This window comes from Vombatus ursinus, unplaced genomic scaffold (assembly GCF_900497805.2).
Source record: "Vombatus ursinus unplaced genomic scaffold, bare-nosed wombat genome assembly UNPS02014797.1, whole genome shotgun sequence".
NCBI lineage: Eukaryota > Metazoa > Chordata > Mammalia > Diprotodontia > Vombatidae > Vombatus > Vombatus ursinus.
Window position 1 is genome coordinate 897,694 of NW_020954575.1, and position 26,888 is coordinate 924,581.

The 26,888-nt window shown below is 41.4% G+C and overlaps 1 protein-coding gene across 5 annotated transcripts in view; it reads left to right on the plus strand.

The window, feature by feature from the left end:
• ACACA (acetyl-CoA carboxylase alpha) overlaps nt 1–26,888 on the plus strand; it is a 238,786-nt gene that overhangs the window by 187,518 nt on the left and 24,380 nt on the right. For all 5 annotated transcript variants that reach the window (XM_027870541.1, XM_027870542.1, XM_027870545.1 and 2 more), the window contains 7 exons: nt 7,753–7,896; nt 8,474–8,594; nt 12,188–12,284; nt 15,515–15,611; nt 16,353–16,488; nt 22,957–23,134; nt 25,509–25,621. In XM_027870541.1, coding sequence (XP_027726342.1) covers nt 7,753–7,896; nt 8,474–8,594; nt 12,188–12,284; nt 15,515–15,611; nt 16,353–16,488; nt 22,957–23,134; nt 25,509–25,621 — 886 coding nt within the window. The remainder of the gene's footprint in view (nt 1–7,752; nt 7,897–8,473; nt 8,595–12,187; nt 12,285–15,514; nt 15,612–16,352; nt 16,489–22,956; nt 23,135–25,508; nt 25,622–26,888) is intronic.

Here is a 26,888-nt window from a genome sequence, read left to right on the forward strand (position 1 = left end):
TAGTGCTTTTTCCCCCAGCCTAAGGCCCAGGTTAATTAGCTTCTTACCCCCACCCCCTAGGAAAAAAATTCCCAGATTCCTCCAGCAGTGTCTGCTCTTGGATTTGCAGTCAGTAGCCATCTCCAATAACCATCAGGCTGTCAGCTTTGTAGCTCCCCTCCACCTCCCACCTCCCCCATCACTCACCAGAGGAAAAAGAGAGCCAGAGCAGGAGCTTGAAATATATCATGCAATAGTGTATCATGAATTTGTTGTGAATCACAGTGGTGAAGCAGGTTTATTTATTTCTGAGACTTTAAATCAATACAAAGTAGGTCTCTTAGTTCTGAAGCTGGGATGGAGTGTGAAAAAATGAGCCCATTGTACTCTTAAAACTTTGGGGAAAGGAGATGACAGCTATATAATTCCATTTACCAGGCACTAGGGGCTTTAATGTGAAGGTGACAGGGAGCTCTTTGTGCATTTAGAGCACCATATCTTCTAAATAAAAGATCTGTAGACTTGATAGTGGAGCATAGCTCTGAGTTTAATAATCTCCAAGCATTAGACTGAGCCAATATGTTCCCAAGTCAGAGAGGTCCCCCCCGAACACTCATAAATTAAAAGTGCAAGAACTGCACACGTTTGTAGATTAGAAATGCAAGGACTCCAATCTGTTTCGAGGAGGAAGACAAACCTGAGCAGAGACTGTGTGTTCAGGCTGCTGTGTGAATATGGTAAAGACTGAAAAGGCTAGTCTGCTGAGAAACCCAACTCCTGGCTGTTCATCATTCTCGGGAGCATCTCCTGTGCAGGGCTCCAAATCCTGCCATGTCCCCTCTCGCTCAGATTGGCCATTATCACACGGTCTAATCAGCTAATGTACACAGTCAGAAGTGTTGAATTATGAAGGCAGAAGCTTTGAGAGCTGCTGAGACTGAACCACAGATGGCAGGGCCCAGCCAGGCTTCCTGTTCCTTGTCCATTCTCTTACTTTAAGGCTGTCTATGGCACCATCAGAACTGAAGCCTTTTACAGTTGGGTGTGCGTGAACGAAATGGTGATACCGGGGCTGTTGGGGTTGGAAAGACATGCCCAATTTAACTGACAACATAGTTATCACATAAGAGAAACCAAGACCAGTGAGACACTGAGTCTGCCTGTTGAATGTTCTGATTTTCTGTCTGTAAAGCATCTTGCTTCCAGCAAAGTAGGTATGTACTCTTATCTCAGCACAATAGCCCTTCACAGGTGTGACTTTATATTGTGTGGAGTCATTCATTTAAATCCAGCCCAAGTAAAATTATAAAATAGTAAAACTATGGTCTTGACTCTTTGGGTCAGACCAGCACCACTGGGATTAGCTCAGATATCAGAAAATGGAGCAGGTGCCCCAGATAGCTCTGACACCAGAGGCTGCTCTATTTCCCTCATTATGTTACAGATACACATCTGGGCATTCTAGGTACGACCCAGAGCAAATGAGGTCTGGAAATTAGAGTCAGCTTTTTTTTTCATGGAGTACCGAGAAATATTCATTCAACAGGTATTTTTATTGGACACCTACTGCGTGCAAAATTCTACTAAGTGCTGTGAGAGAGCAAAAGATGCTCCCACCCTCAAAAAGCTTATAATCTGGTGAAAGAAACAGCAATAAAAATGGCACAGTAGTTGTATTCGGTGAAATAAGAGGGTTCTTGTTTCAATGAGAAAACAGTTCCGGGCAAAAGTCAATGTCACTTTTCCTGCAGGAAACTGCCTGTTAACTATCATAAATATTCACGTGCCCATGCCCACCTTCCACTGAGCAGGAGCAGCTATCATACTGTCTGGTTATTAGGACTCTTTCCAAGTTGGATACCCAGATCAGTTCAGGAGAACCTATATAATGTGACTCCAAGGCTGGGAATAATTTTTTCCCCTGAATTTCCTGATATGGCTATAGTTTGTTGTGAGCGCTGTGATGTCTTCAGCTAAATGAACAGTTTAAATCCATCCCTATGATGAGTGATTTCTTCTGGCAGCCTTTATTCTCTCCAGAAGCCAAATCCTTTCTCGTGCATTTGGCAGGAGGCAGCCATAAACTAACATGCTGCTTTAAAAACGAGTCCCTGGTCTCCACCCATTCCCCATTCAGGCTCACTGTCCTCCTGTCACCTAAATCCCTTCTTCACTTTTTTCTCTGAACCTGGGCTCTCAGTGAAAAGAGGTTAGGGGATAGGGTTGGGGATGGGAAGTTTCCAAGGGCTTCTGGTCAGTGACCTCGTCACTTTTCTGTTAAATGCTTTCTCCCTGTCTACCTAGCTGGTGGTGCAGCCTCTCTGCCAAATTGCCCCTTCATCATGTGTGATTGTATCAGAAAATTGCTGCTCACCGGGAAATTTCTGACCCTAGTATGAATGGCCATGAGTCCAACTGTGGCTCTTACCCACTTACCTCCAGCTGTATGTTACTGAGCTCTTCCTGTCACCCCCCAAAACCTCCACAACCTCACCCTACCAGGTGCTGGATCATTGGTTCTCCAGTTGGGAGGTTTGTGACTTTGTGACAGAGTGTTACGATGTTGCATCTAGCATAGATTTCCCTCAGTGAACACACCTCAGGCTTTGGTGATATTGTTGGCAAAGTTCCCTGTTCTGGAGCTCCCCTCAATACTAAAGTTCCATCAGCCCTGGTCTTATCTCCCCAGAGATTTAGTTCAGTTTCACCCTTGGACGTATTTCTGGAGAAACATTTACACAGTATTATGTGCTGTACCACTTAAAATTGTTAATTGGAGATTGAATTACTTGTCAGCTTTTAAAAATGTAGTCCTTTCAGGTCAGGGAGGAGGATGTTAGCAGCACTGAGTGGATGAGCTGTTACATTTTTTTTTTCCTCTTCTTGTCCTCCCTCCTCTCTTCCCCTAGCCGTATTCTACTACTTTTTTTCTTCCTTGTTTACCGTTTTTTCTTCTTTTACCCCTTTCTCTTTCTATTTGCTATTTCTTTCTCTTAGCTTTCCCTTTCCATTCTCTTTTTGTTTCAGTTTCTCAGGAAGCTGGCAGATTCTAGTAACTTTGACCTGTGAATCATGGGTGGGGTGCCCTGATAGCATTTGTCCATAATATTTATAAAAATGTTCCTCGTGATAATGAAAGAACCTTGACAAGGAGGGTACAGGACAGAGGCCTAGAATTATAATAAGTAGTTTGTGGGCCCCTTCTACCCCAAATTTACACCAGAGATATCAGGGCTGAAAGAAGTTTTCCTCCTCCTCCATACATAGAAGCAAACATAGAATTTCAGGATTTCATTTTTTTGTTCCATGCATATTAATTGTATCATCCTGCTTACTGATATACACAGGTATCTACAGACTTGTTTATGAAGATGCTTGTGCACAAGACTATATTCTTATTTCTTCCCACCCACCAATCCTGTAGATGTTTTACTTTTTTGTAAAGAGAAAGATGATTGAAAAATAAACTGGGCTAAGTTGCATCTGTGCACCTTCGTAAATATATCCCTGGCACCATGGTACCCTGTGCTGACAGATATACTGACAAGTAAATACTGCACTCACTCAGTAGCATAGTGATTTCATTTGCACAGAACCTCACAGCACTCTGCCACTTCAGTCAGATGTCTGGATCGCTGGGGAAAGGAAGAACGTGTTTATCTTGATCTCCAAAAAGGGATTTAAGGGAGCGAGCAGGCGGTATATTAGGCTGTTTTCATTGCCTGTCAGCTGTGGTAAACCCGAGCTGTCTGCAGTGTCTCTAGATAAGTAGCAACAACAGCAACTGTCTTTGCATGTATGTACGTCTGCATTAGTTTGTAAGAGGCTTCTTATAGTTGTGGAAACTTGGAATGTTCCTTAGGGTCTTTGAGGGAACCACTTCACACTTATTTTGTGATTCTACTAACAGCTAGTGTTCTCTCTGTGCCCTTATTTCACAGGCCTACTAACAACAATGGTTGAAATGCCCATTCCAATTTAAATCTTATATTGAGGATGGAAGAGGAAGGGCACCTCTTTCTTAAAATCTCTCCCCTCTTCATATGTCCCTAGGTTCAGGGCTGATTCACAGTGGAATCCATGGTGGCACTTGTCTCATTGTGATGAGTACTCAGATAAGGTACTAGTTTCCTTTTGGCTAGTGAGTTTAGGTGGTGTTCCCTTTACTGTCAGTCACCTTTGAGTCTTATAACAATGATGATAAACTCATATTTTAAGGCTTTATTATAAAGTTGTGCTTTCCAACAACCTTGTGAAATAGGTTATATAAATATTATCCCTATTCAATAGATGTGGAAACTGAAGTGAAAAGGTCATGACTTCCTTATGTATGCAGATATAGGTAAATGCCAAAGCTGGGGTTTTCTGATAATGATTCTGGTATTCTCTTCATAACTATACACTGCGTACGAATGTGAGCAGGTTGCCATTGATAATTCCACATGAAGCAGAAAGAAATTTTTATTCTCATAGAAAATAAAGTATTCCAGGTTACTTAATGAACATCAGGACAGTTGTGTAAATAGTTCTTAGAAATTAGTGAAATTTATCCTCTTAATGAGGTGCTGTGCATGGAAAAGGGTTTTTTGTTCTGAATCCCTTCATTGTGAGTTGACTAGACTTGATCAGGGAGTAGCTATGTTTTGGATTTTCTCACCTTCAAATCCTGACCAGAGCTCATAGAATTAAACTGATGCAATGATTGTGGAGTTAGGCAGAAGGGATTGTGGCCCAGACTGATTCCTACCACCTTCGTTTGAGCCTTTGTCATGAGGTATTCTAAAATCACTAAAACCGCTTGAGTCAGCAATGACCCCTATAAATCATGAGCTCCCTCATTCTGGCGGGCTACACTTAGATCACGTAGTAGTCTAAGATGGACTGCTTTCCATGCCAGCGTTAATGGGAACTACTGCTGGCATATGAAGGTGGCTCTTGGTTTATGCTTTTAAATTCTGGATCCGCAAGACAACACTTTAGAGGGGGCACCCCTTCTACCTGCCATTATCTGTCGGGTGCAGAGAGAACTCCATGCCTTCTTTTCCTTCTTCCCATTCCCTAACTGCAGGGATCATTTGAACACTGTGTGTCAGTATGTCTGTGACTTATCTTGAGAAATACTTTTACTGTCTTTCCATTAATTGATCTCATTAACACTAGAATCAAGAGAATTTCCCATTTTGCCTAATATTGTACACTATCTTCTCGTGAGCTTTTTGCTGAAGCATCAGAACCTGAGTCTTAACCCCTGATAGAACATATGCTTAGATGCTAGATTCTGGCTTCTTCAAAACTGGTCACAGGTGTTTGTAATATGTGGAGAGTTGCAGAATATTTGCAGATCACCAAGGTGCCAAAAGCTCAAGGGAAGACTTCCATAGAATGTGTTCTTGGTTAAGTGGACCCTAGTCTAATTATGTCCAAGTATTCTTGATGCCCATCATTGGTCTTCTATTTCTGATAAGATTCTAAGCTATCGTGCGTTAGCATGAGCTTTGCTGACAGTAAGCATCTCTGAGAATTCTAAGAAGTGACCACAACTCTAGTCTTCCCAGAAGAGGGAACTGAGATGCCAGATCTGTAGTTTCTCCCTTTTCTTCTTTTTCCCCTTCCATGTTTTATTTTAATAATTAAAAATATTGCTGATCACATTTAATGACTTCCAAGAGAGAGGCATTTTGTCCCAGAAGGACTAGTTGTGGGCCATCAGGTTTATTACATTCATAAAATCAGAACATAGCTTCTCTGATTGACAGGGTTGCTGCCTCCATTAGATTCCACCTGCTCTCCCCCCACCCCCACCCCCAATCAAGTGGCTGCTTTGGTTTTGGGGGGTTTTGTTTTTGGTATGTGTGTGTTTAAAGATATAAATGAAACAGGTATGTAATGCCCTCTGCCTGTTAGAAAGACTAAAGCCGTAAAAATAACAAACGGCATGTATTTGCTAGAATGTCAAAGTTATGAGTTTATTTTGTAATGATGTGCTCCTGCCTTCATGAGGTAAACTGGCCGTGGCAGAGGTGTTATTAGTAATATGGACTCAGTGGAGCAGAAAGCCGAGTGACCGAGAGATCAGTGTATCAGTCAGTGAGAGGGCAAATGGAAAGAGACAGCAGGAGAATGAGAAAAGAGCCGTAGTGGCTGGGCTGAGATTAAAGACAGAGCCAGGAGGAGAATGAGAGTCCAGTGGTCAGAGACGTAGTGGCCCTTTGAAAGCCACTTTGGGAGGGCTAACTCGTGTATATGCAGTGGAAGGTTCTGCAAAGGATTGGTGTTATTTCTAGGCAGTCTCTCTGTCTCTCTCTGTCTCTCTCTCTCTGTCTCTCTCCTTATCCCTCTCTCTCTCCCTTTACACAGTGTTCCCTGATCCTTTATCAGATCTTAAATAGATCCAAGGCTAACAGGGTCAGGCTAAGGTGTTATGTTTTCGATTATTAGCTTAACCTTGCCTTTGGAGGTACACTGTCTTTGAATTCTAGTTAGGCCTGTGGTTTCATAGGTATATGTTCACAGTAGCAAGGGAAATTTGTGAGATGCACAGCAGGGAAGAGCCAGGGTAGAATGCCTGAGAACGGCGGCCTTGGGGTAGTGGTCTCTGGTCTTGAGAAAACCAGTGAATTAAAGGAACCAAGAGACAGAGGACTTTTCTCCCCACCTTTTCTTTTTGTAAGAGGGAAAGGAGTAGGGGAAGAAAAGGTGAAATACAGTAAGCTCTCTACAACTGTTTAGAGCTCTCCAGGGCTCCCCTAGATGACTGGCAATTACTACACACTCAGCAGCTTGCAATAGTCAGTGATCAGGCTGCCTCGCTTCCATCTGCCAGGTCAGAAAACCTCCCTCCCTGAAAGAAATTATTAACCAATCTTCAAGGAAAAAAGAAACCCTACAATTTCCAAGTCCAGGGAATTCCCCACTCCCCCCCCCCTTTTTCTTTAAAGGAAACTTTGTGGTTTCCAATTGTAGATGCCCTTTAACCTCACAGGAGTTTATTCTTCTCAAAGGATACATTGAAAGTGGGGGTAGAGGGGTGGGGGTTGAAGCTCTTAATTCCCTTGGGTGTTGGGGAGAGAAGCAGGCTTGGACATAAATCACAGGCAGTGCAGCACACAAAGAGAAAGAAGTATAGAATCCTTGGTTGTTATGTGTATTCATATGTGAGTTACTGAGTTGTATCTGGATCCTGCCAGCCTTGAGGGGGGACCATTTTCTACCCTTAAGAAATTAATTCAGAGGCATTTAAGTCTTTAAAAAGAAAAAAAGGTTATATAAGATCCTATAGCTTTTCTTCAACTGGGCAATGTTCAAATGATAAACATTGGCGAGATGTGGGGTCTTTTCTGGTGGCTTGTTACCGTTTGTATGTTGGCAGTGACCTCTACCCGACCTGAAAAAGATGGCTTAGCCTTGGTTCTCAACTTGCCAGTGTCACCCACGTCTGCTGTTTTAGTCCAGAGCTACACTGTGCCACTTTGGGGTAGGGTGGAAGGGAAGGGAGGATTGATACTTGTATACGTGGCATTTGCTGTTTTTGATAAAGGCAACTTCCCACAAGACATGTAGACAAATTCTCTGTTTTTTATGTTGTTTTTGTGGGATGCTAATCTAAGAAGTACACACAGTGAAAACTCGACACTGAAGCAGGCTTCTGCTGTCATCTTCTTACTTTAAAATGGTTAGAGAAGGAAGTACTGGTTCTAGAACACTAAAGCTGTGTGTTAGTCCCCACTCTATGCTACCTCAGCAGACATCACCTTTCTTTCCCTGTTTCCTTAGGTGCTTGGGCGTGAAGTATATACATCTAATAACCAGCTTGGAGGCATCCAGATTATGCACAACAATGGAGTGACGCACAGTACTGTATGTGATGACTTTGAAGGGGTTCTTACAGTCCTTCATTGGCTGTCTTACATGCCCAAGGTGAGTGTCTTTACTACTGACACAAACCAGATAACCCACCCTTTCGAAGTGTCCGGATGCCATTGCCCATTATATATAGGATTCTTAACAATAGAATTTTTTATCCATCCTTCTGTTGACTCTTCTTTTACTAAAAACCTTCATTTTCAATATGGCTTTGGATTACATTGATTAGGCTTCCTGAAAATGCTTTCTTGCCCCGTGAATTTTTATGGCACATATGGCCACAGACCCCAGTACATTAAGATTTTGGCCTTTGGCATAGTCACTTTCCTCATACAACCTTTTCTCCCATTTGATTACTGAGAGTCACACAGTATTGCTTCCTTGAAATCAAAAGCAGAAGGGCCACATTTTTTTGCAGGACCCTCAATGAGACTTAAAGTCCATATATATTTCCTGAAACTTGACAGGTGATTGGGATGTTATGAAACTACTGTAAGAGTTGGAACTTATAATTCCACATATGGCCTCCCTTCAGTTTGTCTTCAGCTTTTGTTGCTAAATTTGAATATGGGAAGCTTCTAACAGTTATTGTGTTCTTTTGCCCTTCCCCCTCTCCCTTCCCCTCTTTTAGAATGTGCACGGTCCAGTTCCTCTTCTTAACTCCAAGGATCCCATCGATAGAATCATTGAATTTGTCCCTACAAAGGCCCCCTATGATCCCCGCTGGATGCTAGCAGGACGTCCTCACCCAAGTACGTATACTTTTGTTATGCCCTCTGAGACCTAGTCAACATGTCCTTCATCTGTCACACAGGCTGTCAGTTTATGTCCATTTCCTTCTTTCTGCTGCCTGAGTATTCTGTGATCTGCACACAGTGGCCTGTAGCAGAGGAAGAGAGGCTGCTAAATAGTGGTTGTGACGAGGGAAGGCGGGACTTTGGTATGAGCAGCTATACAAAAGTAACTAGGTTCATCAAAGAGAAAACCCAAGGCATGGCAGTCTTTATAAAGCAAGAGTTAACAAATGCCAACGGGAATAAATGAGATATGACCTAAATGTTAGTCACTGGCAGAGAGCAGTTGCCAAGCTCAGAAATCTGAGTCTCCTTCATAAATTTGCCTTCTCTTCTCTCCTTTAAATAGTGCTTTACATACAGGAAGTTTAAACGTCTTAACAAATGTTGTCAGGCATAGAGATCATACCTAATCCCTGAAAATAAATAGAAATGAATCATATAACATTAGAAAAGTCCTTCGAGATTTTTAAATACTAATATTAAACATTTGTCATCAGCTAGTATCATGCCCTCTTTATATGACACTTTGTTATCCTCTTACATTATTAACATTCCTGTACTGTATTTCTTCTGGGAATTTTTCAGAACTTCAAATTCTGTAAACAAAAGGAAGCCCCAGAGATCATCTGGTTGTCCCACCACCTTCAGATAAATTTCACTTATACTGTTCCTGAAAAATTGAGATTAACTCCAAGTAAGGAGGTCTTCTCTTAGAAACCCTGTCCACTATTTGAATATACACTGTTATTATTGGGAAGTCCTCCTTTCAAGCCAAAGTTCTTGCTACACTCAGATTTTTGTTTTGTTTTGTTTCTTAGGAATTTATGTTGTCTTGAGTTGTCAGATGCAGCTATTTCAAAGACATTATGTATATAGGAAAGAATAAAAGGGAAAAGGTGCTAATGAAGTTTCACTGAATTTAAAGACAATTGAACATTTAAATTAGTTCGGAGAGAGATATCTTCATAGTGAGGTTGAAAGGTAAATTGCTGATTCTTTACTTTAGCCCGTGACCAGAGGTTGATTGACTTTTGGTTAAAATTTTATTTCTAATCTTCAAATACTTTTAATTAATCTCAGTAAAACTAAATAGTATCACACAAGGTACAGAAAAATCATCATCGATTAGGCACTTTTAACAGCATAATGACTAACCACAACTTCAAAGGAACAATGTTGAAACATGTTACCCCTCCTCTGGATAGACAGGTGTATTCAATGCAGAGCGAGACATATTTTGTTGGTAATGGCCAATGCAAAAATGTTTTCTTTGACACTACATGTTTGTAACAAGGGTTTTGTTTTTCTTTCATGCTCATTTAGGAGGGGACTGGGATTAGTGTGGGAGAATTTGCTGATTGAAAAAAATAAAATCTTTTTTAAAAAAATGTAACAAGTATAAACTCAATAACAAAAATGCAAATTAAAAAAGGGGGGGGCAGCTAGGTGGCATAGTCGATAGAGCTCAGATCTTGGAGTCAGGAGGACCTGAGTTCAAATCTGGCCTTAGACACATGACACTTACCATCTGTGTGACCCTGAGCAAGTCACTTAACCCTGATTGCCTCACCCCCCAAAAAAAGCAGAAACAAATAAAAGAGGAGAACAAATTGTTTAAAAAAAAAAAGTAAAAAAAAAAAATCATCATAGGTAACTTTCTCCCCTACTTTTGTACTGTGGACATGATAAGAATCATGTGTCTAAGGTTTGAAATAGGCATCTCTCCCTCTGGAATTCACAATATGTCCTGGTGCCTGTTCCCTTGGGAAAAGAAAGACCCAGCTGAGCTGAGTTCTAAGTCCTATATCTGAACTAAATGCAGCCTCGGCTTTTTGGGAGCTGCAGATTGCCACAGCAATAGCTCAGCAATGACAAAAGAAAAATCTATAAGGCAGAAGGTTTTTTTTTTAAAAGGAGAATTATTAGAATTCTGAGATGACTTCTGTATTCATTCCATTCTTGAATTAAGTAGGAAACATAAAATGATCTAATCATGTAGGAGAATCAATTTTTAAAGATCCTGATGGACATCGGCAAATTACTGGCTTGGTTTGAGATGATCAAAATTTGAGTCTCTGCCTGCCTCTTCCTTAGGAAAGGTGAAATTGGGGTGAGGGTGAGGAGGATGGTTTGAACATGCGTGTCCGTTTCATGTGTGCTACAAAGTAGGTGGCCATTAGCTCAGCTGCTATTAATGAATTTCATGGAGTAAAATGAAATTTGTGATAAACTAAGTTTTCCGGTTTTGGAATAATATTTTTTCATCATCTCCTGTGTAATTCATCCTGCTGTCTGTGTGCCGCTAACACTCGCTCCCAAATCAAGTGACTTCAGATTTTAATTTAGTGGAAGCGTTAAGGAAAGCAGATGATTCCCCATGATAAGTTAAAGCAGATATCTCGTAGGTGAAAAGTTAAAGCCATTTATTAGAGGAGATAGTGCTGTGATATTCTTCAAACTGACGCCCAACACGAGACCAGAATCTAAACGATCAGCTTTGGGCTCACGATAGAGAGATAATTTTGAAATGGATGATCACATTTTACACTGGGGCCATGGAGGTAAGAAATGTAGAACACAGTAATTACAAGTTTGGTCTTGATAAAACACTCTCCATCCTGTTTAAGTCAGCAGAGGTTAGCTTGCTCAGATCCCACTTTTAATTGGTTTTGGACTTGAGTTTTTAGGGGGCGGAGGGCCATGTTCAAATTAAAACAGTCACTGAGAAAACTGCTGCTGAGGGGTCAGTCTTGGAAACAGTTATTTGCACAAGCTTTATAGGGGCTTGGTCTGTCTAATGTAGAAACCTGTGGAACGAAAGTTTTCTCTTTTGACTGAACTGCTGAAGTTAATATGTTTCACTAGTAAGGGGAATCCTACGTTCTAGAAGGAACATTGGCATTAAATGTGCTCATGTTGGGTATTTTCCCTGTCAGTCAGTAAGCGGGAAGTAGAAATGGCCCTTTGCTGTAGATTGGATACACTTTCTTGGCTGTAAATAAAGTGAATACATTCTTCTAGGTGACAATTTGACCCTGTCCTTTTCTCCCCAAATTCACTGCCTCGTGTTCAGACATCATCTGATCATTTCTGCTTATAAGTGACCATCTACAGCTTTCCGTTTAAAAAAAAAATCAATGGACTTAAAAGAAAATTGTAAGCTAGGTTTTAAAATAGAAATAGGCATTTTGAAAACATATTTAATGACTTGGCTGCCTTTTGACAAATGTTTGTGATGTCTTGAAAAAAGCCAAGTTATTTATTTAAAAGCATGCAAACTCTCTCTGCTATCTGAACCCCATCGTTTAACAATAAATGATGCCTCTGCTGATAAATGACTCTCTTTATGCAGACGAGCAAATGAAATAGGAGATGATGTCTGAAGGCAGATGAATGTTCAGCAGCCTAATGCTCACATGTATTATAATTTATTTTTTCAAATGAAACCTAAAAAGCAAACTCAAAATCCAGTCTTTAAATTCTTGTGTTGGAATTTTTGGTGGATTTTTTTGACCTCTTCTGATTGTTCTGTCTTCTTCTTCCTATAGCCCAGAAAGGTCAGTGGCTAAGTGGATTCTTTGACTATGGCTCCTTCTCCGAGATCATGCAGCCTTGGGCACAGACAGTTGTGGTTGGTAGAGCCCGGTAAGACTTCTCTTGCTTGATAAATGTTTTTTATTATCACCAACCAAAATAAGAAGAAAAACCTTCCTGTACAAAAGCTCTTGGCTGATACTTCTATTTTTATCTAAGGCTTTTTGTATGTCCTGGATCCCTTGGTCAGGCTGGTGACCAAAAACCTATGAACCCCTTCCCAGAACTATGTTTTTAGATAACTGAATGAAATGCTACATTTCAGTTAGAGGTTAGAGAAAATAAAGATCTCATTTTTCCCTTCTGAGTTCATAGACACACCCCATTCCAAATCTATACAGGGATCCCAGTTAAGAACCCCAGCTCTAAACTTTCTGATTTGTAGCCTTACATCAGATAGCCTAACTGAACATTGGTTCCTGGGGGATATTTCTTGTGTAATTCAGATGAAGCTTTTGCTTCTGATACTGATCTTCGAAACATAGGCTTCTCATAGGACCTTAAAAAGAAAGAGGACACAGAAGAAGGCAAGAGGTGAATTAAATGCCTGTAACTTTGTGGACCCTGGGAGACGTCTCCTTAGTGGCATGAAGGTTATTTACAAGGTAATCTCATTATGTGGTTCCCTAATCAGATTTGACTTCTAAAAAAAAAAGTTTTTCAACAAAAACTGAAGTGAGTGCAAGAAGCTGTAGGTTGCTGGGATACTTACTTTTTTGAAGTGGGAAATTGAAGTTTCTATTAAATTTTAATATCCACTCTAAGGAGAGGTTCACTTAACAGTATTCCCTGCATGGAATAATCTGTAGTGCTCCCTGTAACTAGCACCTGCCAAGCCTGATCTTAATCTAGTTCTGCACTGCTGAGACACACTGCCTGGGGGGACCAGCATCTTGAGCTCACCTTCCTCTCAGGAGCAATCCTTTTTCCTTATCTTTGTGGAAAGTGGCATCTGCTCGAGATTCTTCAACATGCCACATGGTCTTGAGATTTAGATTCCAACCTTGAAAATAATTCTAGGTTTTGTGGTTCCCTCAGCCCAGTAGAGCAGTGCCCCTTATGCTGGTAGCAACAAGATGCTGTCTGATGGTGAGTCTCATAGATAGTCTTGTGTATTGAGTTTGAAGGGTTCAAGGCTGGTTCCAGACAATGCTGAAGCTCACAGTGACAGGACTCCAGATGTCCTTAAAGTCTACTGCCTCATCATGGCAAACAGGTGCTTGCAGCCCCATTAAATCATTTAAAAATATCTAGTGAAAATTATACCAAAGAGAGAAAAAGAGAGACACAGAACTGGAACCAGCCAGTTCTTCTGACCGTCTTCCCAGCCTTGCTTCAGGAGCCTGGTATATAGATTCTGCCCATCACTATGTCCCCAGCTCCTTGGGAGCCCAAACGAGTTCAACTAATCTGCTATTGTCTTCCTCTCTGGAGAGAAAACGTACGGATCTTACACCCCAAGAGCCTGTCAGTCAATGTAAAGGGCTTTGAGATCTTCCTATAGAAAGCAGATAATAAGGCTTCATCTATTTTATTGTGTTTGAAGAAAACAACAACAGAATTTTCCCTTAGAGCAAACATCTTGAGAGAGAACATTTAGCTTTTGTTGTTTGTACTCATGTTGTTTACAGCTATCCCTAGCTTGACACTTTTTCCTTTTCTTTATATTTGACAAGTTCTGAGCTTCATTGTGTTACACGAACATGCACACACACACAAGTATATAAAAAAAACAAATGGAGCTTACTTCTTTCAAAAGCAATGGCATTTCGAAAAATAAATATAAATGTATTCTTCTGGGATTGTTACTGTAAGTGCTGCCAAAACTCATCTTTGGTATGTATGTTTGGAATATGTGTGCTATTGGCTGTAAATTGTCTTTTATTATTCCATGGCACCTTGTCCAGGGACACACTATAAAACAAGATGTAGCATCTTCATGTCCTAGCCTGATAAAATTTATATGAAGTATAATGGAAAACAGAAGTTGTTCTGAGCTGTTTTCAAGTTCAATAAATAACTGTAATACTCGGATAAAGATGTTCTTTATTAGGTCACATGGGCCCTAATATATAAGTTATAAGTTACCGATTTAGGGTGGCTTTTGCAATTACAAGTTTCCAGTTGGATTGTTAATCATTGGGAATAGGAATGCTTCCAAACCCTCCTGTGTACCTCCTGCTCGTTGTCTGGGCTGTCTGAAGTGCTTTGCATCTGATTTGGTGTAGGCAGGTGACAGGGGAGGGGAAGGTTGAGTGGTCCCTACCTAGTCCCCAACAGGTCTTTTGGGATAACAGAAATCTATTTCTAGTAGCCATTGTAATGGCCAGAACCTCTCCTGAAAAAGTTTGTAATGGGCAGTCTGTGGGGATTGAAAAACTTAACACATTCCAGCCTCACCCCTAAGGAATGGAGTTGTGAAGCTAAAATTGAACCACCTCTTGGGAAGTCAGGGTTCTTTTTCTACCGTAGCATCATATCTCTCTGTCCCTCTATGGTATCATTCTTGGGTTTTCACCACATAATCTTTGTGAGTAGGATCAAGTTGGAGAGATGAAAAAAAGCTACAGCAACCTTGGAGTTTTACTCAGGCATTTTAAATTAATCAGTCCATGTGAACCTGGAGATCTGTCTCCTGTTACCAAGATTCTCAGTCTCCAGCAGTTACATCTGCCACTCATTCCAAGTGGAAGGGGAAGTTAAGGATTTTTTTTAACTACTTCTTTCTCTTTTGCTACCTTCCCATACATATAGTCCCCATACATACAATCTCATCTCTCCTGGGAGTCCAGATTTATTCTGATTGAAAGAAACAGACTCTTAAGACAAAGCTCCAGAGGGTTATAGCTGTAGAACTGGACGAGGCCTTGGAGATCATCTCGTCCATAGCTCTTATGATGAACCTGGTTTGTCCATTGCTTTATCTCCCCTATGTTCAAATGTTTTGTTCTGCTTTTCTCTAGTTGGCGGTAGTCCCCTGGTGCTGTTTGCTATAGTTAACTTTGGGGTGATATGGGTGTTTTCAGAAACTCTGACATTTCTGTGTTCCCTCTAGTTATTTCTCACGATGTCTGTTTGGTATTGAATCTAGGCCACACGGGTGGTCCCTAAAAAAGCTAGATTATCATCTCTTCCCTCTCTATTAGCATTATTTGTTTTTCCTTCCACACCATCCTCTTCTTTTCTCTCCCCCCCCCCTTTTTGATGTGGGATTGAAAAATAAATGACTAGTTGTAGAAGGGTAACATGTGTGGATTCCTCTATGCCTCATCTGTTTTCAGGCTAGGCGGTATACCTGTAGGAGTTGTTGCCGTAGAAACCAGAACAGTGGAGCTCAGTATCCCGGCTGATCCTGCCAACCTGGACTCTGAGGCCAAGGTAGGCTGTCTCTGGGGCACACTGTGTGTCTATGTGGAGGACTGCTTAAATAGCCAGTCATCTTCTGTAGCGCCTATGACCATAATTGAGATTTTGTAGACTACCAGTTTTATTAGGGGATAAGAGTTGGGGCCCTTAGATGTTCAAGACTCTCAATATTCTAGGTGATGAGGCTAAATGGATTGCGGGTTGTCTCAGGCCTGAAAAATCAGACATTTACAGTGTTTCTGATCTGCTGCAGTACATGCCAACAGATAGTCCATGATTGTGCTCATGACACTCTGAAGAGTCACAGGCTACATTGATGTATATGTGAAGGGTTTATGTAGCTCACATTCTTCAAGGAGTTTGCCCCATCCTGAGAGATTTTAAAAGGAGTGAGTGAGGACTTCAACATTGTCCTATATGCTAGAGAGAGTAGTGAATTTAGCAGAAAACAAAAACCGTTGGGTTTGAATCTTAGCTGTGGTGCTTACCTGCTGTGTGACTTTGGGCAAGTTGTTTGACCTCTCTGAGTCTCTCTTTCTTTGTCTGCCTGATAAAGATTAATAATACTTTACCTGACTACCTTACAGGGTTGTTGTGAGGAAATAACTTTAGAAAAGTTAAGGTCCTTGATTTTGTGGGATGTAGGATTCCAAATCTCTGTTTTCATCAGTAAAGTCTAATTCACCTTAAAGAAATTCTCCCCCCTCAAACTGTATTCTTACTAATATTTCCCTCTCTGACTTTTTCCAACAGATAATTCAACAGGCAGGGCAGGTTTGGTTTCCAGACTCTGCTTTTAAGACCTATCAAGCTATCAAGGACTTCAACCGGGAGGGACTCCCCCTCATGCTCTTTGCCAACTGGAGAGGCTTCTCTGGTGGAATGAAAGGTGATCTCCTTTACTGATACTCTGACTCTGTGCCAGAGGGGCTTCACATATCTGAGGAAAATGAAGGGAGGGAAAGGGCAGAAAAATGACAGTGTGTTGTATATCTCCATGTGAACTTTGAAGAATCCTCACTGAGGACTTTGTGAGTGTATCTGGTACTGCTGTAGCTTTGAGTTCAGTTTTCACAGTTGTATCTCAAATAGTATTTTTTCCTTCATACTAAAACAATTGATTATACTCCATTCTTTCCCTTCTAAAAGAGTACCTTGCTAAAGTTATCCCATTAAAGTTCTGAATAATGGTTAAAGATAGATTCTTGATTGGAAGAATTAAACGGATTCCATACTAAAGGACACTTGTGGCAAATTGTGATATTTCCATAATTATCTTACCTCCATTCTGGTCCTGTGACTCCAGCATGTCTTACTATTGTCATAAAGTCTGTCCCTAAGTAGAAAGAACCTATTTCTCTTCTGTCCTTCTGTGGAAGTTGATTACTCCGTAATTGACCAGTACCATTCTTTCCTGAGTGTCCATAGGATAAAGAGCATTCTACTAATCAATAAATTACATGCATGCATGTGTTAAAAAAACAAACATTTTTTATTAAATACTTAAGATGTTGCAGGCATTGTACTAAGTGCTGGAAATATAAACATGAAAAGCCTAAGTCCCTCCCTTAAAGTGATTACGTTCTACTAGGAGAAGATAATACTTGGAAGGAGAATGGAGGCCAGGACAGAGAGCTTGGATCTGAGGAGTCATAGAGATGTTGAATTAATGTTTATGGCAGTAAGTTTATATGACCTTTCCAGAAGCAGTGGTTTGATTGATACTACTGTATCCAAAGCAAGAGGTTGGAAAGGAGAATGGGCAGAGAGAGAGGACGGCTAGTGCAGCAGTAAGCAGGTGACAAGGTGGCCTGGGTAGGTGGCTAAATGGGATGTGAAGGTGAAGCATGGTTCTAGGGTCTGGGCCCAGCTAGACATAAGTAAATGAGTTGGTTTGCACCCATTCAGTCATCAATCAAGTGGCTGGGCCCCAAGAAGGGCATTCCAAAGCAAAGTGGATTCACTTTCCTAGCAACTTGGGGCATGGATTCTGGAGGTTCAGGTCCTTTGTAAAGAGTACTGGTCCAGGTAAGTGATGAAAAACTAGGCAGTGGCAACTGGCAGATGGCTGGATGTCTTGGATGGATGACTAGTTGGGATGTGATGATGAAGATCAATATGGAGAGAAAATAGGAAGCCTTCAGTCCAGTGGGGATCATGGGCCTAATGCCTATGTAGAGGCCATGGAGGACACAGGGTAAGTACATAGACTGGTCAGTACTTAATTTAACTATGAGGAACTATGATGTATACAGATGGTAGGTTGAGACCAGAGGCAGAGTGCAGTGTATACAGGAGTCCACGTGAAACGCAATTGAAAGCCAGTTTTCAAGAACAAGGCCAAGCAGAAAGCAGAGAGAGACAGTTGTGCAGGTGAGGCAGAGGGCAACTTTTTACTGGATGAACTGCCACAGTTCTGCCCTGTGTTTTACTTGGGGAACCCTGGTCTCTCCTATAGTTCATTTGTTCTCACCAGCCCCAACTCTACTCCCTCCACCCACCCACCCCCACCCCAAAGAGAAATTTGTTCGCCTACTCCGAAAAAAGAGAATAAATTGACCAATGTACCGGGATAAATCAAGGATGTTGCTTGAGCTCACTGTTCTTTTTAACCATAATTCTTCAGCTTGTTGATCATGAATTTTCACTTCATCAGGACATTGGATTAAAGTACTGTGTGACAGGATTACCTAGAACCTATACTAGTACTTGGCATATATTAAATGTTTAATATATTGGTTTGAGTGGAATTCACCCTTTGGAGTTTTTAGAGCTTACTTTTTCTGACATCTGATGAAGCGTGTTCTGGTGAATCTCACAGATGTTGTTCAAGTGTTAATAAATAACCTCGGTCTGTTCTGGTGTGCCACTTGTGGACAGGGCCTCATTCTTTGCTTTGTGCTTTGGCTACCTCCCAGCTTGGATTGTCTGCCCTAGTACAGTTGGCATGATTTTTGAAACTTAGGTCTATAGTTGAACAGTCCTAATGTGAATCCAAATCCCTTTGAAATTAATTAATCCCTACCTCCTACACTCTCTGTCTCTCAACATATTTATCAATGTGATAATGTCTTGTGGGTGTGTCTCACCTTTGCTGATAAATAGCTTACTTTAGATGGGTGGACAGATGTGTCAGACAAGATATCCAGGATCCAGAAACGAGCTATTGGCCTAGGATAGGCTGAGGCCAACTCTGTCTTCCGGAGTTTGGTTTCAGAACCACCAATTGGAGCTGAGGTTGGAGCCTTACAATGGAAGCACCGCTGTTTGCATTTCTAAATCACTTGTTACAAGTAAGCTTTGGGGAAGGTGCAGGCGTGGAGGGTGGAGAGCATGGTGGTGTAGGAGGGGAAAGAATAGGGCCTTTTATATTTACATACAGGTCAGGATGTTTTCTCCATATTATCTCATGTAAAGAGACCTAGGCAGAGAGCCTCTCCTCACTCTCCGTGTCCCTTGGGGAGATGTTTGCAGTTTTGGTTTCAATACTGGCTGGGGATTATACAGGGAGGGAAAATAAACAATTATGCCATCCCTCAGTGCACACAAACACACAGCCAGGAGCCGACTGCACTGTGGGTAAAATGACTCCAAAATTGTGTGTAATGAGTAGGAAAAGATTAGAGACAGCTCTTGCTATGCTGAAAATTGACATTAGTGGAGGAAAAAAAAACTCTTTACTAGTCGGCCTAGGAGGTCTAATTCAAGCAGTAAAAATATAAATAAATAAATAAAGGCACATCAAGATGGTATTGGGGCTTTTTTTCCAATGAGCTCTATCTGGCCGGAAGGCTATTCAGCATAATGCAAAATTAAATTATAAAAACTGACTGAATATTTAGATGGAAGAGCCATTTGGAAGCAGTTTATTCAGACGAACCGGCAATGACCCACAACAGGGAGACATCAAGCGTGAAATTTACTAGAAATTAGCACCAGGGTCCCAGCCTCAGCATGAATAGTTTGATAGGATGCAAATCCCAGTGATATTAAGCTGCTTCACTGCTGGTGCTACAGGGTCACTCTCAGTTGGCTTTTCATGTTATACTTATTATTTTTTCCTGGGACAGGTTATAAATAACAATAAAAAAATGTTTATTGAAAACTTTAACTGGAATGAAAGCCTGTTTTAAATCTCTGATTACTTGAATGTTGAAGTACAGTACTGGCCACCCTTAATGGGCTCATGAGGAATATTTTGTGTATGCAGCTTGTGTACTCCTGGTACTTGCCTTCAATGTCTTGCTGATAATCCAGCCCAGACCAATGAAATCTGTTCTGTTTTCAAAGGTGTGGGGCACTGTGGATACACAGAAAGATGCTGGCCACCTCTTTCCTTTCCTTAATGCATGTGGTATCACTGTTGATGCATATTGTGTAATGGTGAAGACCTTAGGCAAGTCAGTACCTTGACACTAAAAAGTCTGAAGGTGAGAGTCATCCCTGCCAATGGGGAATGTGGCTGTTCTCTGCAGTGTACCAGAGCTTATGCAACTCCTGTGTCTCTGGGGGAAGATCCATCAGTTTTTTCCATCAGCTTTTTTTCTCAGGGCACGAGACTTTAATAGGCATCTTGAATGTAGCTTTAAAAATTTGGCAGATGGAGTTGCCAGCCTAGATTCTTGGGGATCCCTCTTTGCTGTGCCTTTATTCCAACTCTTAACTATGCACTCTAACATGGAAGGATTTTAGGCATGACAGTATATGTCAGATTATATGGGTTTTGTTTTGGTTTTTTTTTGGCTTTTTTTGGTGAGGCAGTTGGGGTTAAGTGACTTGCCCAGGGTCACAGAGTTACCGGGTGTCAAGTGTCTGAGGCTGGCTTTGAACACAGGTCTTCCTGACTCCAAGGCTGTATCAGATTATTTGTTAACTGCTTCTTGACCTGTGTTTAAAAATCTGTGGTTTTGGGAGTGGTGGCATTGTTTGAACAATGCCAAATCTCTCCCAGTCTGCAGCAGTGGTTTCTCTTGAATAGTCCTTGTGCCTTTTCAGACCTTGTGAGTGTCAGATTGTGTAACAGTTGCAGCTTTCTGTCAAACACATAACATGGGCATCAGGTGCAAGGAAGGTCTCCAGCTTTGGTAGACTTCTGAGGGCTTCAGTTTCTATTTTTCTCACAACAACTTAGCAATTCTGGGCCTTGGAAAAACTCATGTGGCATTGGGTAAAGAATTGCCACTGAGCCCTTGGCATAGGGAGCCTGGTTGTCAGTACTGTTTCTGATTATAAAAGGCTGCTTCCTGGGTTGATTTTTTTTTTCTTTTTTTTAATCATTTTATCCAGAGTAGGACAACAGATAATTCCAATATCTTGTCTTGCCTAACAAGACTCTGCAAACACGTGTGTGTGTGTGTGTGTGTGTGTGTGTGTGTGTGTGTGTGCTTTGCGAGCTCACCCCTCCCCCCCAACCAGACAGACACATATTCTGTCCCACTGTTTTTCTTTCCTTCTCTCCCTTGAGCCCTGCCTTCTCTTTCCTCTCTCTTCATTGATACCATTAAGGACCAGTCTTTTCTGTTGTTGTTCTAGGGATATACTCTTGGCAGCACTGACAAATGTAATGCTAATTACACAATTATTTTATGATGTAGCACTAGTAGAAATATCTACTAAAGAATTAATTTACTTAAAATAATTTCAATCAAGCAATTATTTTCATAACCACAGAATTAGTGTAAAGTACTTAAAGCACTTTATTTGTAGCTCTTCATAATACAGCAGTTGTATAATTAGCAATAAATTTTTTGGATCTTTTCTTCCTTCTGAAAACAATTGTCTTCTTTCTGACCATGTATGCATATCTAGGTTCCATACAGGGAATAGTCTTTCAGTAAGACTACTTAGAATGGCAGGGAGGATGTGAATTTCCCTGCATCTTCAAAAACCTGCCTGATGAAAAGGAAAGAAGGGCAATGCTTTGCAGTGAAGTGGCTGAGAGCATGTGTTCATAGGTTTTGATTTGATGAGGGCCATACCTTAAGTTGCCATTAATCATAACGAGCATTGTTTTGGTTGCTCTTAAATTCCTTCACAATATCCCTTTGTAATAGAATTTCAATAGTTCTTGTTCATGCCAAACCCAGATTTTTGTTTCTGTAAAGAATTCTATTGTTTCCATTACTTGGTAATCTGAAAAGATCTGGTGTTTTCCTCTTAAAATGTTACCTCTGACACATACAGCCCAACATCTGGAACCATAAAACTGAAACTTAAGTGGCGTTTAGACTTCAGTGAACTGGGAAATGAAGAAAAGTCCATAAAATATTCAGCTACAAAAGACTGACCTTCATTTCCAAGGTCATACTTTGTTCTCCTACTAGGAGTCCCTTTTGCCCCAGGGCTGCTTCTGACTTAAGCCTCTGGCCTTGGGCAGGTCATACTGTTTTCTCCTTTACAAAGTGAGCAAGAGGACAGTCAATCTGACAGTCCCTTTAAGACTGTGTAACTTTCCAGGAAGCACTTTTCAAAAGTTAAATGTTCATATCCTCAAGAATAAAATACAAATATAAATACTTTAGTGTTAGTCGTATTTTGGGAGTTGATGTTCTAAAGTGCACATTGATAAGTAGGATGGTAGGCTGTCAAAGTGTTTTACAAACATGTCAGGCATTGATGCATTGGGAACTGTTAGCTCTGGAGTCAGAATTTGAATCTTGGCTTTGCCATTTAGTACCTGTGTGACCTTGGGCAAATCATTTAACTTATCAGAGCTTCAGTTTTTTTAACGGTGAAATGACGGTGTTGGGCTCCATGACCTCTGAGGTCCTTCCAGTTCTAAATCTGTGAGCTTATGAATACACAATAGAAAATTAAATCCCTGTTTTCAGAAAGCTTATATTATGCTGGAAAAGATAAAATATTATGTGTACATGAAACCTTAAAATGACTTACAAAGCAACATATTAAAAAATATGTTAAGACTGTACAAGCTGACTTTTGCATATCATAGAAGTCTAGAGAGGTTACACAGTAAACAAGCAATCAGGAAGACTTCTTATAGGAAGTGGACTTCGAACATTCTGTATGAGAATCCTTTCTCTTTGCATACCCTTTTTTGGGGACCGTGTCGTTGGTTTCATCAGTGTGGAGGACTCCCAGCATGGGAGCATCTTCTATGAACAACTCATTTCTACCTTAGATAGTCCTAAAGAGAGTCCTCAGTCATTGCGAAGACAATTAAATGATTTGCCCATGGTCACACAGCTATTAAGTGTCAGAGGCAAGATTTAAGTTCAGGTTTTCCTTATTCTACCACTTTATGTGTTTAAATGTAGTAGGAAAGGTAGTTGTTTGACATAATGATGCTTTGAGGGTAAGCGGTTTGGTTTCTAACTTTTTTTTTAATCTTCCACAGACATGTATGACCAGATCTTGAAGTTTGGAGCTTACATCGTGGATGGTTTGCGTGAATACTCCCAACCGGTGATGGTTTACATCCCTCCCCAAGCTGAGCTCCGGGGAGGATCCTGGGTTGTTATTGATCCCACCATTAACCCCCGGCACATGGAAATGTATGCTGACCGGGAAAGCAGGTACCTCTTCCCCATTTCTCATTGGCCATGTTCTATAGACCTTCCTCTTCCTTTTTTTTTTTGGGGGGGTTTTTGTTTTTGGCTGGGCAGTGAGGGTTAAGTGACTTGCCCAGGGTCACACAGCTAGTAAGTGTTATGTGTCTGAGGCTGGATTTGAACTCAAGTCCTCCTGAATCCAGGGCCGGTGCTCTATCCACTGTGCCACCTAGCTGCCCCAACCTTCCTCTTCCTAAAGAACACTTAGATATAAGCAGAACTGCTGGATGTTGACTATTAGTGTGGTTTTTTTCTCATTCCAAGCCCTTGGCTGAGCTCTGAAGTCTTCTCTTCCCCTTCTTCTGGCTGCTCAGAGCTTCTTGTTCCCTATATCCCATTACTGAAAGCTAGTCTCTGATTGGGACTTCCCAACTCCCTTAAAGATTGCGTTTTTAACACCTGGATAAGTGGGAGAAAGCATCTTGATCCTTTTGGAAAATTAAATTTCATAGGATTTTGGGAGTTGCAAGAAACTTTAAGCATCATCTAGCAAAATATCTTCATTTTACAGATTAGGAAGCTGAAACTGGGGGTGGGGTTAAATAGCAAGGCCAGGATCACTCAGCTGGTCAGTCACAAAATTAGGGTTTCAATCTAGGTATTCTGATCTGACATCCAGACCCTTCAATAAATCCATGCTTCCTCTAGTTCTGTCCTATCCTGAAAATTTGTTAAACAGAGGATCATCGACTTTTCTCCATCTCTCTCACACACACACACACACACACACACGCACGCACACTCGCATGTGCTTGCGAAAAAGCCCCAAACCTCAATTTCCTTACCTTAGGGCTCTTCCTTGGGGCAGCTAGGTGGCGCAGTGGATGGAGCACCAGCCATGAGGTCAAGAGGACCTGAGTTCAAATCCGGCCTCAGACCAAACACTTGACACTTACTAGCTGTGTGACCCTGGGCAAGTCACTTAACCCCAATTGCCTAAAAAAAAAAAAAGCTCGTCCTTGAGAACTTGATAAGTGTAGCCTTAACTTATAAAGTATCAGAGCACTCGAATGCCAAGATTTCCCATTTCAGGATTTATGGATAGTTTTTACTTTACTTAAATTTGCATTACACTAACTCAACTTTACATAAAGAATTTTAAAAGAAAAATCTGCATTCCAAAAAATGCCCATGTTAACTTTACTGTACAGTACTTTCTTTCTGTTTCTGCCACCCTGCTTGGTGTTCTGAGGCCCCCTACCCTGCCACCAAAAATAAACAAACAAAAACATCCTTAAAACAAAACCTCTCCAAGTAAAAGTAGAGGAATGGATGCAAGGCAGGATCAGGGGCTTGGCTGGAGACCTCCGGCATCAAAAGGGACCTTTGCCTACTCTGCTCACTGTTCAGCTCTTGTCTTCTGTAGTCTGTGTTTGGGACTGAATGTCTGTCCCCAGCCCCTGCACGTTCCTCCTCCTGCTGTTGCCTCTCTTTCTTAGCCTTAATGTGTCTTTGAACTGTGTGCCAGTCCCCTTCCTTCACAGGTCCAGGCCTCCTTCTTCCCTCTTTCCCTTCCCCACATCTACAGGCAAATTCACATTATGTAAAAATCACTTTACATAGAGGTCTGCTGAATGGTCCACTTCCATAAAGTGAGAAGTGTCTGTACTTAAAATCCTGATTTTGACCCCAGTTTCATGTTGAACCTCAGACAAGTTGCCTGGAATATTTAGATCTCAGTCTATTGAGTTTTGTAATAGGTAGCCTAATCCTAAATGTGCTGTTTAAGCTAGTGCTCACCTAAAGCACAGCATGTTCCTTGTGGTACATTGTCATAGCAGCCTCTCCATGGCTTTACCTGCTGCTGGCCTTGGATCTGTCTGATCGGGTCCTGGCTGCCTCTGGATAGGAGAGCTGTTAGGTTTTCCTTTCCCTTCTTTCTGTGTGCAAACTGATTACCATTGAAGCCTTCTTATGTAGTTTAAATGCATCTTGGTTCCTTGTTAACAGTGCTTCTGTGTGCCTCTGTGTCTACACATACACATCCATACACCCATACAAATATATATTTGGTTTCATTTTTGGCTCAGGAAATTAACATTATTCTTTTTGCCCTTGTCATTGGTAGGTGGTGGGATATGCATTTTTCTTCCTTTGAGATGAGGGTTGAGCTGGCCCAATAATGAGAATTATTTAATTGCTTTTTGCTAGTCCTTTTTCATACTTTGCACAGACACATTTCTCTTGTGCCTGTCTGGGTGGGTAGAACCATGATGAATTTAATTTCCTGATCCACATATTGTGACCAGTGAGAGTCTGTTATCTCCTCCTTAAAATTTCACTCTTAGCTTTTGTTTTTGTTTTTGTTTTTGTTTTGTTTTGTTTTGTTTTTGATCAGAGGATCTGTTCTCGAGCCAGAGGGGACAGTAGAAATCAAATTCCGCAGAAAAGATTTGGTGAAAACTATGCGTCGGGTGGACCCAGTCTACATCCGCCTGGCCGAGCGATTGGGTATGTCTGGCTTGCCTTCCTGGCAGCTCAATGAGCCATTCAGCTGATTTGTAATGAGGGCATTCATAGGCCAGGGGAAGAGGCATTGGAGCATTTGATCACATTCATGATCATCTTTATTTACTGTCCTCCATATGGTAAGAAACCTGCTAGAAAGAAATGCTCTGTCTAGGGATGTGTGTGTATACAGCAGGTGGAAAAACGAAGACACTTTAAATGTTCTCAGCTAGCCCAACTCTAGGCTTGTGAATGTCAAAATAGAATTTTGCCGTGTCTGACCTTGAGTTACTGTTGAATAGGAGGGTAAATTGGATAGAAGGTACATCAGCCTCTATTTGTTAAATCATCCCAGACCTGGCCTATGTAGCTTCCTGGCTTCATCCTGCTCTAAGAAATGGAAGCCCTAGAGTAAGGATTCTGCCAAGGAGCTTTGAAGTGAGGAAGGCCCTCTGTGCACGAGGAGGAGGCTGGCCCTGGAAGCAGGATTTGCTCATAGTGTGCCTACTTGTTGCACCTAGGCTTATTTGCCCAGGATGCTTGTAATTTGAACACCAATAACTAACCATGGGAGTCATGTACTGAGCTCTCAGGCCAAGTGAGTTTCAGCCTATTCTTCAAAAGATCACTTTTCTACCTAGCCTGCCCATTGGATCCCTTGGTATAAAGGTGATTCCATAAAATCTTTTGTTGGGATTGCTGAGATATGTGAGAAGGTTTAGGGAAGAGGGAGATTTTCTTTTATAAATAAGGAAACATGCTGAGTGAAAGGAATTGGAGGTGATGTGGTAGTATCTTTGTCCTGTTCATCTGGTGCCCATTCCAAAAGTCATTCAAAGAGCAATGTCTTCAGTACACTCTGATGCAACAAGCTTTTTGAGAACAAGAACCATGTCATTTGCCTTTGCAACTGCCAGAGCTGTGCACTTAGTAGTCATTTAATCCAGGCTTGTTGAGTGATTGGATGGAGCCCATTCCAGTCAGCTGCATAGCCAGTGCCCTAAGACAGTCTGCCAGAGCCAGTGACAAGGGTTGTCACTCTTGATGACTGTCCTTTGCACCTGTCCCCATGCTATGAACTTTGTTAGTCTCTTCTGCCCCATTGCTTGCCTGCAGGACATAAGAACCTGAGATATCTCTGGCCATCACAACCAGCCTGATGCCTTTAACTCACACACGTGCACACACGCGCGCACACACACACACACTCTCTCTCTCTCCCTCACACACACACACACACACACACACACACACACACACACACACACAC